Source organism: Cuculus canorus, chromosome 2, assembly GCF_017976375.1.
Source record: "Cuculus canorus isolate bCucCan1 chromosome 2, bCucCan1.pri, whole genome shotgun sequence".
Classification (NCBI taxonomy): Eukaryota; Metazoa; Chordata; class Aves; order Cuculiformes; family Cuculidae; genus Cuculus; species Cuculus canorus.
Window position 1 is genome coordinate 36,557,757 of NC_071402.1, and position 12,185 is coordinate 36,569,941.

Consider the following 12,185-nt stretch of genomic DNA (forward strand, 5'->3'; position numbering starts at 1 on the left):
TGCAAGTAATATGAAGGTGGTAACCCATTTCACCAAAGGCCGTTGAAAAAGGATCTTAATGTGGATTTCCAGAGTTCCACAGGATTCCAACAACCACCCCACAACTTCAAGTGTTTTATCAAAACAGACATATCATAGGATACAAAACTTCTCCTGCAAACAGCACTACAGCAAGTCTTTCTGAAAAACAGCTGATTTATTAGATGCCCAAGGACAGCACCAGGCACTAGCACCGTCCCAGGATTAACATCTTGTATTAATTACCATTTTGCCTGCAGATGTAAGCTTTGATTTTTAAACTGAATTTGCATGTCATTAACTGATAAAGGAAGCTACTGTAATGTCTTTACTAATCAGGGCAGATACCTGAAAGTGTTAGGTAATTCTTCTGTGCGTGCTTTCATATGCCAAGTGATGAAACTATCATCCCTCATTCTCTTCAAAAGATTTAGTTAGGCACCATAAACTTTGGATGGCAAGGTGCCTTCTGCCTGCATCATTTTTCATGCCCTTTCAAGATTTTCAGTACTTCCACACATCATTTGATATGTGGACATAAAACCTGGACTTCATATGTTAAGTGGCTTCACCAGTGTCATGTGCAAGAGCAAAATAACTTCCACACCTATATTTTATATATCTACTACCAGTGAGGCCCAGGACACTATTCCAGTTGCCTTGAACTGATGGCTCACGCTACAGTGATTATCCAAAATAATCCCTAAGCTCTTTTATGTATCATTGCTTCTCGATACATCAAATATAGGCTACAAAATGTTCATATACAATGCCTAGCACAACTATGTAAATGCAATTTAATATATTATAAACATTTAACTCAGAATGAAAAGATACCTTCTAGTTCTCTAATCAAAAATAATTTCCTACTATTGGAGAAAAAAATAAATTACACTAGATCAGCATATATTAAGAGTTTTTAAAAGCATCAACTACAGAAAAAACACCAACAGGACAGTATTGCTTAAGGCCAAATTGTTCCTCACTGTTACAGAGATGTAGCACAGGGAGTGATCCAAGACTACAAAGCACCTTTGCATCATTGCATGCCCGTGAGAAACAGAGTAGGCTCTGCCCTCTAAGGAACACGAGCGCTGCTCTGTCTTTGCAGCCTCCACTTGCACACAGTGCACCAGAAACTAAGTGACAAGGGCCATGGAGCTGACACATCCTGAACTCTGGAAAGTAAGGAAACCAGACAAGGATGTTTCCAACTACAGTATTGTGTAAAATAACACATGTATCCAGGGAACACTGTGAGAGAAGCTGTAAATCACTATTTGCTTTTTTGAAGGGGGGTCTATTCTATCATCTAAACGTGATTTGGCTTGTTCTACTCAAAAGGAAGGACAGGTGATCTACCAGCTACTGTACTAACATGGAAACCTTAAAAAATTATGAAAACGTTTAGCTTTCATAGCTTTCCTTTTAACTATAATCAGCTATACACCTGCAAGACCATAGTTTCAAACACCTCAAGTTGATAAAATGTTGCCACCCCAAGCTCTTTTGTAACTCACTTCCAACAATGTACCTGTATTTTCTGTTGAGATATTTATATGGCACACATTAAGAAAAGGGAACTGATCCAGGTTTAAACTGGTCATTACTTTTTTTTTTGCCAGGATAATTTTGACTCAGATCAGCAGATCATTTCAGGAAACTGCACAGCCATATAAATATCTATTGATTTTAAAACCATCTGATATTCAGATTAGTTTTGTAACTACAAACCTCATTACTGTGTTGAGATAAAGCTTCCATCTGTAAGCAGCAGCAGCAACTGACTGGACAAAGTATCTCAGCCCATTGGCTGATGTAAGTAATTTTATGCATTCCAGAATGCCACCAGGTGAATTTAAAACATCAACATACAAACAGATTCTTCCCTTTTGCAAAACTGGAGAAAAAAACCAACCCAAACAAACAAGGGAAAACCATAACTGCTTTACTTGCAAGAGTTCACACAGCAGGAAGTAAAATGATGCACATCACAACATGGATCTGGCATTGCTAAAATGAAGCCCAACACAGCGAAAATAATGTCCGGCACAGTAAATATGCAAAGTCTAACAAAGCCCTCTACAACATTTGCAATGTGAATAACAGCCAAACTTTCTTTCTCCCTTGCTCCCTCTGTGAAAACAGATGGTTCATTCAACTTTATTTTAAGAATTCTATTTTCACTGAAGCACAGCTGGATTCACTATTCAAAGTAGCATGTCTGGCTCACATTTCTATGCTCTAATGTAATTACCCTTTTATCTCATGAAATTACACAATATTGATTTAACTCTGTATTGAGAAAATCTATGAATGTATTTGGGATATAAATTTCAAGATCAGGATAAGAATCTTTAGCACCAGAATCATTCCATTGAACACAATTCTCTGTGTGTAGTAAATGTAATAGCAGCTGACTTTTGAATACTGGTGGAGGAAAATCATGTAGATTGACATTAAAGATGACATGCCTACTGATGAAAAACCTCAATGTTTTTCCTCCTACTGTGCATATGTTTAAAATGCACACAACTAAGTGGCACTCTTTTACTCCCACTTTCTTTCCAGACAAGGACACTGAAAACATTACAGCAAAGAACTTATAAAGTATTAAGTATGTATTAAATTCATTGCTTGCTGAAGTGTCTAAATATTAAAATGTATATAAACAATTACTCCTTCTAGATTTGGATCCGCCTTGGACCTATGTTGGAACAGTAGTTCCAACTTCACAGCTGTTTCACTGTTGTTTTTTTAAGTGACTGTTCCTATTGTGAGCCAAACATGCCTTCAAAACCACAAGTTTCTCCACTTTGCTTACATGGCCTTGTTAGACTACACTTTGTAAAAGAGACTGAGATGAGAACCTGCTCTGGAAACAAAGAAGTGTTACCAATGCAAATTGCCTCCAGAAATTGCACCTTATTGGCTCAAAACCTGAACCATTTCAGTGATACTTCTCTCCAGAATGAGCTAAACACAGATAGCTGACTGAAAGTTTCACCACGGAAATATCAATTCTAGTAACTGTACATCATAGTGACAATAAGGCAGTCAAGAGATTAAGCTGTTGGATTCTAGGCTGGATTCCACCAGCTCCATTTGTAATACCTAACAGATGAGCAGGCACATTTACCAACAGTCAACTGTGACTCACTCTCTTCTACAATTCTTAGTTGAACACATACGCCTAAAAAGCCTTGCCTTAATAAAAGGTTTAAATCCTTATAAGCAGTCTACTGTTCTCTGTTTCCTAAGAAATTGTTTTGGCTTACAAGAGAGCAGTAATGTTTCCCTAGGTCCTGGTTTGAAATGTTGTGATCCTAACAACAGAGATGTAATCTGATTAAATCAATGGAGCCTCTCCCACTAAATCTGCTAGCCATGGACAATGGCCCCAGAAGGTCCCTGCAAGGATATAATGCAGGTTCAACAAGCTGTCTTGCATTAACAAGCCCATCTTTTTGTCAAACAAAATTAAGTCCACTCTAATTACAACAATTACCTTGGAAACAAGTAAGTTAAAATTAATTATATTTACCATGATGGATAATGCCATTCTCTAATAATGCTTGGCCAAGATTAACACCTTCTTCAGATTTGTGTATCTCTCCAATTTCCAACAACCAGGACACAAATTCACTGAAACAAAAATAGATGCAAAAACCAAACTTTAAAATATCATACCACAAGATCTACTACTAATACAGTGTCCTCTTGGTTACTAGTGTTTCTTACTAACCTAGTAAGTGACTCTTAACCATATTTATTTTCAGAACGTCATATTCCCTTTAAAAAAAACACGCCCTTCAATTTTTTTTTATTTCAACATGAATACATGTTGTTTCCCTTGAGATGTGTTTTCTTTTCTGCTCAGAAGTTTAACCTGCATGAAGCTATTCAATGTTTTCTGGGATTTCCCAGAAAGAAGACTTTCAATGTTTTCTGGGATTTCCTAAACTAGCATAGTCATATTTGACCAGACTGCCAAATATTATACCTGGCAATCCCAGACACAGTTTCTACACCGCTCCAGGACAGATATACCATGAAGGCAGGATATAATTGCAGTATGACAGAACAGCAGGCCTGTTATTTCCAAGGTGTGACACATTTAGACTGGACATTAGGAAGAATTTCTTCACCATGAGAGTGGTGTGACACTGGCACAGGTTGCCCAGGGAGGCTGTGGCTGTCCCATCCCCGGAGGTGTTTAAGGCCAGGTTGGATGGGGCCTTGGGCAGCCTGATCTAGTGGGATATCCCTGCCCATGGCAGGGGGTTTGAACTAGATGATCTTTAAGGTCCCTTCCAATCCAAACTATTCTATGACACTATGATACTATGATACGTTGACATCCTCAGCATATACACAAAGCACATAGTACTTGTGCAGGAAATGCCTGGCTTATATCCCAATAAACCTGATGCAGTATAGAGACATCAAATTTATAGCAGCTAAGATATTTGTATGCATGTTACAAATCAAAAGAACAGTGTAGTGAGATAATCGGACTTTTGTATTCAAGGGTTTTAACCCTGGTGACCCAGGGACCAGCAAAAGCGTAATTCAAAAGGGTCCACTTCAAAGATAGCATAGAGACGTAGATATTTGATGGTAGGTTTAAACGTTTCACATATGCTCCCCACCAATGAGCCTTTAGCCTAGAGAAAAGAAGGCTGAAGGGAGACCTTATCACTATCAAGAAGTGTCTCAAAGGGAGTTGTACAGAGGTGGGTGTTGGTCTGTTCTCCCAAGTGACAGACGATAGGACCAGAGGGAATGGCATCAGTTGCACCAGGATAGGTACAAGTTGGACGTTAGGAACAGTTTCTTCCCTGAAAGGGTTGTCAAGCTCTGGAAGAGGCTGCCCAGGGAGGTGGTTGAGTCACTGTCCCTGGAGATATTTAAAAGACAGGTAGATGAAATGCTTAGGGATATGATTTAGTAGTGGACAGGTATGGTTTGGCTTGATGATCTCAAAGATCTTTTCCAGCCTGGTGATTCTATGATAAGCATATTCCTCACCTGCTTCCAGCAGCTTCACTGAGGGAACATGATTCAACTGCACAACTCCATCATTTATCTTAATCTTGGTTTCAGTTTTCTTCAGCTATATGACCTCTGATAATACATGAAAATTTCCCAAGTTTCCTTTCCGCTTTTGAACCCAGTGGTATCTTCACTACAACACGTTTGTGTAAAACAGTCACTGTACTCTATGAAAATATTGTCCATACTCAACTGTCTTACAGTCAAATGAAATAAGTGATAAGCCCTCCACACCTGAAAATAATTTTTTTCTGATATATACATTTTTACGGTAACTATTACTTTCTCTTTTTCTTGCATTCAGTTGTCTTAACTCATAGGTATAATATGGCATTATAAAGCTCCTCCTATTAAGAGGGGTAAATTTTTAAACATGTAAATATTTAATAACTCTTTCTGTCCTCCTGCCTGAACATCAGGGACACAGTTTCAGAGACAGAGACATTTTTTTGTGGAATGAAGCAAATTTTAAAATCTACACTAGGTGTTTCAGAGACAAAACGCATTAAATAACTTGGGAAGATAACTTTCTTTAAAGAAACTATTTTATTTGATACATTTCATATTTGCAACATGTCTTTACAGCCTGTCTCTTTAATAAAACTACAGTGGAATACAAACATGCATCTATAAATTTCAGGCAGGCCAATTTACATCCAGGCTAAATTCTGAGAGGTAAATAGACCTGACAGACATTACAACTAAAGCGTGGTTTCTACAGAATCCCAAAGAATTTTTAAGATGTGTTTTTAGCTGGTTAAAATCCATATTACAAACTGCATATAATACCTTCCAAGAAAGCATTTGGGGAAAGTGGTTAATTTCCTCTTCCTGTCTTTGATGAGATTCCCTTGTTTGCACATCATTTTGTACAGTCTTTCTCCTTGCTCAGAGATCATCACCCAAGTGTCCTGTTCCATGCCCAATTTTAAACCTGCCAAAAATCATAAAAATTTTATGAAGTGATATCGCCATTAAATTCCAGTATCTTCTGTCAAAAAGAGAAGTAATACCAATATTTCACATCCAAAAAAAAGTAAAGGAACTGTTTTCCATTATTTTTTATTTTATAATTCATCCCTTTTCCACAAAAGCATATACACAACTCATTTCTTATTTGCTTCAGTATTTTTTCAGCAACAGAAAACTATCAAGGGGCTTATTTCAATATTTCTACTGGTTTATTTTTTCCTGTTTCTCTTCTTGAGAAAATCACTACACTTTCAATGCAACAGAGTATAAAAAAACAGGTTTTGTTGAACCATGCATCCTACTAACCACTCACAGAAGCTTGCGCTTCCAAGGAATATCACAGATCTTCGTATCCCATGTGCTTTCTTAATAAACAATTATTAATTCTGCACAAAATCACACATTTCTATGTGTGTACGTGCTTTCAGTTTTTGTTCAGATTTTTACATTTTTTAAACTATAACTTTACATATTCAATCTGAGTAATAGTTTGCCACTTCTTTAATTATGAAAATATCGACAGGAAAAAATATACTTCGGAGAAAAAGCTAACAATAGTACTAGATACAGATACTGTAGTGTCCCTCATTACCCAGTAAAATTGCCTATATATACACACACCAACAGGCTCTGTGTGTTATTAAGTAAACATACAATTACAGCATCTTAAAGTTCATAGTGAATGGGAAAGTGTTCTAGCTACATTTATATACATGATTTGAATTCTAAATTGATAACTGCTTGGTTCCCAAGTTCTCAGTTCTATGAGAATTAAGGAGGTGGGTTAGTAGAACAGCCATCTTGGACTTCCAGAGGGCAGACTTTAGACTGTTCAGAAGGCTGCTTGATAAAGCTCCACGGGAGACAACCCTTAAGGACTAACGAGCCCAAGAGGGATGCATGGTCTTTAAGAAAGAAATCCTTGTGACATAAGAGTGACAGTCTAGGAGGTTCCTAGACTGGTTCCTGGGGTTGTTTAGCCTGGAGAAGAGGAGGCTGAGGGGAGACCTTATTACTCTCTACAACTACCTAAAAGGAGGTTTGTGGAGAGGAGGGAGCTGGCCTCTTCTCCCAAGTGACAGGGGACAGGACAAGAGGGAATGGCCTGAAGCTCCGCCAGGGGAGGTTCAGGTTGGATATCAGAAAAAAATTCTTCACAGAAAGAGTCATTGGGTACTGGAACAGGCTGCCCAGGGAGGTGGTCGAGTCGCCTTCCCTGGAGGTGTTTAAGGAACAGGTGGATGAAGTGCTGAGGGACATGGTTTAGGGAGTGTTAGGAATGGTTGGACTCGATGATCCAGTGGGTCCTTTCCAACCTTGTGATTCTGTGATTCTGTGAAGAGCAGGCCACCCCCATGTACTGGAAAATGAGCTGGCAGGGAAGAAAACCAGCTTGGCTTTGCATGGATATCAGAAAAAAGAGGAAAGTATATCAGCTACGGAAGAAGGGGTACACACCTCAGGAGGACTACAGGGTTGAAGAGACATCACGCAGAGAGGAAATCAGAAGGACTAAAGCCCAACTAGAACTTAGATTGGCCAATTCTGTGAAAGTTAATAAAAAATCTTTCTACAAATACATCATCAACAACCGAAGGGCCAGGGACAACCTCTATCTTTTACTGGACTCAGTGGGAACATTAGTGACAAAAGATCAGGATAAGTTTGAGGTACTTAATGCCTTCTTTGCCTCAGTCATTAATAGTGAGATAAGATGTTCTCTGGGTACACAGCCTCCTGAGACAGAAGGCAAGGAGGCCAGAGCTCCAGTGATCCAGAAGGAAATGGTTAGAGACCTGCTTGGCCAATGAGACATTCAGAAGTCTATGGGGCCAGATGGGAACCACCCAAGGCTGTTGAGGGAGCTGCTGGAGGTGCTTGACAAAGCCCTTTACATCATCTACCAACAGTCCTGGCTGACTGAGGAAGTTCCACTTGACTGGAGGCTGGGAAGTGTTACACCCATTTACAAGAAGGGTCGGTGGGAGGATCTAGGAAACTACAAGCCAGTCAGTCTGACCTCAGTGCCGGGGAAGGTCAAGGAGCAGGTCATCCTGAGTGCTATCACACAGCACACACAAGACAACTGGGTGATTAGGCCCAGTCAGCATGGGTTTATGAGAGGCAGGTCCTGCCAAACTAACCTGATTGCTTTCTATGGCAAGGTGACCTGCTTAATGGATGAGGAAAAGGCTGTGGATATAGTGTACCCGGATGTTAGTAAAGGCTTTGACATCATTTCTCAAAGTATTCTGACTGAAAAACTTGCCTCCACTGGCCTGGATAGGCGCACCCTCTGCAGGACAAAAAACTGGCTGGATGGCTGGTCCCGAAGAGTGGTGGCAAACGGAGTTAAATCCAGTTGGAGACTGGTCACAGACAGTGTTCCCTAGGGCTCAGTGCTGTGTCCAGTTCTGTTCAATATCTTTATCAATGACCTGGATGAAAGGAGTTAGTGTACCCTTAATAAGTTTGCGGATGACACTAAGGTGGGCGGAAGTGTCAATCTGCTTGAGGGTAGGGAGGCTCTCCAAAGGAATCTGAACAGGCTGCATCAATGGGCTGAGGCCAATGGGATGAGGTTTAACACGGCCAAGTGCAGAGTCCTGCACTTGGGACACAACAACCCCAGGCAGCACTACAGGCTTGGGGAAATCCTGTATGACCAACCTAGTGGCTTTCTATGAAGGAGTAACCACAGCAGTGGATACAGGAAAACCAATGGATGTGATCTATCTGGACTTCTGTAAAGCCTTTGACATGATCCCCCACAACATCCTTCTCTCTAAATTGGAAAGATATGGATTTGATGGGTGGACGGTACGGTGGATAAGAAACTGGTTGGATGGTTGTATTCAGAGAGTAGTGGTCAATGGCTCAAAGCCCAGATGAAGATCCATGACAAGCGGTGTCCCTCAGGGGTCCATAGTGGGACCAGCGCTGTTTAACATCTTCATCAACGATATAGACAGTGAGATGGGGTGGACCCTCAGCAAGTTTGCAGATGACACCAAACTGACTGGTGCATTTGCTACACCAGAAGGATAGGAAGTCATCCAGAATGACCTGGACAGGCTGGAGATGTGGGCCTGTGTGAACCTCATGAGGTTCAATAAGGCCAAGTGCAAGGCCTGGGCAATGTGCGATTTCAATAGAGGATGGGGGATGATGTGACTGAGAGTAGCCCTGAAGAGAAGGACTTGGGGGTGCCAGTTGATGAGAAGCTTGACATGAGCCAGCAATGTGCGCTTGCAGCCCAGAAGGCCAACAATATCCTGGACTGCATCAAAAGAAGCATGGCCAGCAGGTTGAGGGAGGTGATTCTGCCCCTCTATTCCTGTCCTGTGAGACCTCATCTGGAGTACTGTGTCCAGTTCTGGAATCCTCAACAGAAGAAGGATATGGAACTGTTGGAATGGGTCCAGAGGAGGGTTACAAAGATGATCAGAGGGCTGGAGCACCTCCCATACAAGGACAGGCTGAGAGAGTTGGGCTTGTTCAGCCTGGAGAAGAGAAGGCTCAGAGGAGACCTTATAGTGACCTTCCAGTACATGAAGGGGCTACAGGAAAGCTGGGGAGGGACTGTTCAAAAAGGCTTGTAGTGATAGGACCAGGGGCAATGGGTATGAACTGGAGAGGGGCAGATTTAGACTAGACATAAGGAAGAATTTCTTCACCATGAGAGTGGTGAAGTACTGGCACAGGTTGCCCAGGGAAGTTGTGGCTGCCCCATCCCTGGAGGTGTTCAAGGCCAGGTTGGGTGGGCCCCTGGGCAGCCTGATCTAGTGGGATGTGTCCCTGCCCATGGCAGGGGTTTGAAACTACATGACTTTTAAGGTACCTTCCAACCCAAACTATTCTATGAATCTATAATTCTATAAGAATGGCTGGAAAGCTGTATGGCAGAGGAGGACCTTGAAGTGTTGTTTGACAGCTGACTGAACATGTCCCCAGCTGGCCAAGAAGGTCAATAACATCTTGGCTTGTATCAGAAACAGCACGGCCAGCAGGACCAGGGAAGTGATTCTGCCCCTGTACTCAGCACTGGTGAGACCGCATCTCGAATGCTGTGTTTTGGGCCCCTTGCTACAAGAAAGACATTGAGGTGCTGGAGTATGTCCAGAGAAGAGCAACAAAGCTGGTGAAGGGGCTGGAGAACAAGTCTTATGAGGAGCAGCTGAGGGAACTGAGGTTGTTTAGCCTAGTAACCAGGAGGTGGAGGTGAGACCTTATCACTGTCTACAATTACCCGAAAGGAGTAATTGTAGAGAGGTTGGTGTTGATCTCTACGCCCAAGTGATGGGTGACAAGATGAGAGGGAATGGCCTCAAACTGCACCAGGGGAGGTTCAGATTGGACATTAGGAAAAATTTCTTCACTGAAAGGGTTGTCAGGCACTGGCAGAGGCTGCCCAGGAGGGTGGTCGAGTCCCCTTCCCTGGAGGTATTTAAAAGACAAGTAGATGAAGTGCTTAGGGATATGATTTAGTAGTGGTCAGGTATGGTTGGACTTGATGATCTCAAATGTCTTTTCCAACCTAGGGATTCTATGATTTGGCAACTTAACTACAATTCAGCTTATGCACCCTGCTTTGCAAGAGGTGTTTATACAGATATTTTCATTAAAAAGTCACTGTGCTGGAGGATGTGGATAAATTTATAAGTTGACAGAGTAACAGAGATATTCAAGAAACATTTTTGAAGATTCCATGTTGCAAACTGAGTCTAAATGTGTACCAAAACCTGTTCTCTTTCTTTCATGCTTGTGTCCGTGCTGCCAAACCCACTGAGGACACCAGGAGCTGAAAATTTCCCCAAATCATAGGATGCTAAAATCTTAAGAAATGGCTCGACTTTGGGATGGCTACGTGAGACCTCACGCTTGGCCAGGTTTAACTCAAATTCACCTCTATTACCAGTTGCTCAATACTATAGTGTGAAATAGCCAGAGTCCATCGACATAAAATACTCCTACTTACTCTCCATTCCTTACCTAAAAGTATAAAGAATCCAAAAGTGTCAGGAAACTTAATAGTGAAGTGCAATTTGTTAATTTGTTAAAGGCCACTTCCAGACAAGGCCCTATACAGCTGACAAACCTAGTTTTTGTTGTATTTGACACCATTTGTACCACATTGTTTTTTCATTTATTTTTAAACTGTTGAGGTTTAGATCTCTAAGGCATCATTTTAGCTTTTCTGCTATTAATTCCAGATGTCACTATTAATCAGCCAGTGCTCAGATACTCTTAGTTGAAACTCTGGTCCTATCGCAGATGTTCTACAAATATCCAGTACTTAACTTTAGAAGACCAAAGAAAGTATTGTTAGTCCTCATTTACAATAGAGTCACAAAACAGCTACTGCAACAGGCATCAAAAAATCTACACAGACCAGAAAAAGACTTGCAGATCTAACCACAAGGTCATATTTTCTTTCAATACCAGACATAGTTACTGATTAGGACATTTTAGCTTGCAAATGAAATTAGCTCCAGAAGATGATATGTCATCTTTCTCTGGTTCTACTTTGTGCTGGGTTGACCTTCAATACATGAGGTTATTTGTGGTCACATTTGAGATCAGGATTGTATTTCATCCAAGTACTCTTCCACCTTAATTCAGTTACTCAAAATTATGGTTTGCCAATGATCATTTCTTACTTTATTGGCTAGGGAAGAATACATGAAAGATGGGGGTGTGGTTATATTCTGTATTGTTCCATTTTGGATCATTTGCATAAAGATCCAACACAGAAAACCTGCTCATTTCAGTGATTCAAACAGCCAGTCACAAAAGGGAATTAATGCACACAAATCCCACACAGCATTTATGATAGACCCTCATCTACCACAAACGACAATAGCACAGAGGCCTCAATAAAATTATGACAACTTATACTGGTTGAGGATATGCAGTAAAATCATAGATTAAATCATCTCCCCATTTCCAAAAGAGTATTCACAAGCAACATACATGATTCAAGCTATTATGAGTTTGATTTACTTTTTCCAAGCTGCTATTCATAAACCTTCATCTGAACCTGACACCACAAGTTTTCCTTAGCAGCTGGTTTTGCTTTATACCTCAACATAGAAAGTAAAGTATGGCTTTTTGAGAATGCAACACAAGGAAGTTTATTA

The 12,185-nt window shown here is 40.8% G+C and overlaps 1 protein-coding gene across 1 annotated transcript in view; it reads right to left on the minus strand.

The window, feature by feature from the left end:
* Positions 1-12,185, minus strand: part of PREX2 (phosphatidylinositol-3,4,5-trisphosphate dependent Rac exchange factor 2) — a 177,121-nt gene that overhangs the window by 93,512 nt on the left and 71,424 nt on the right. The window contains exons 11-12 of the mRNA XM_054057421.1: positions 5,863-6,007; positions 3,563-3,663 (exon numbers count right to left, since the gene is read on the minus strand). Of these exons, the coding sequence (XP_053913396.1) occupies positions 3,563-3,663; positions 5,863-6,007 (246 nt within the window). The remainder of the gene's footprint in view (positions 1-3,562; positions 3,664-5,862; positions 6,008-12,185) is intronic.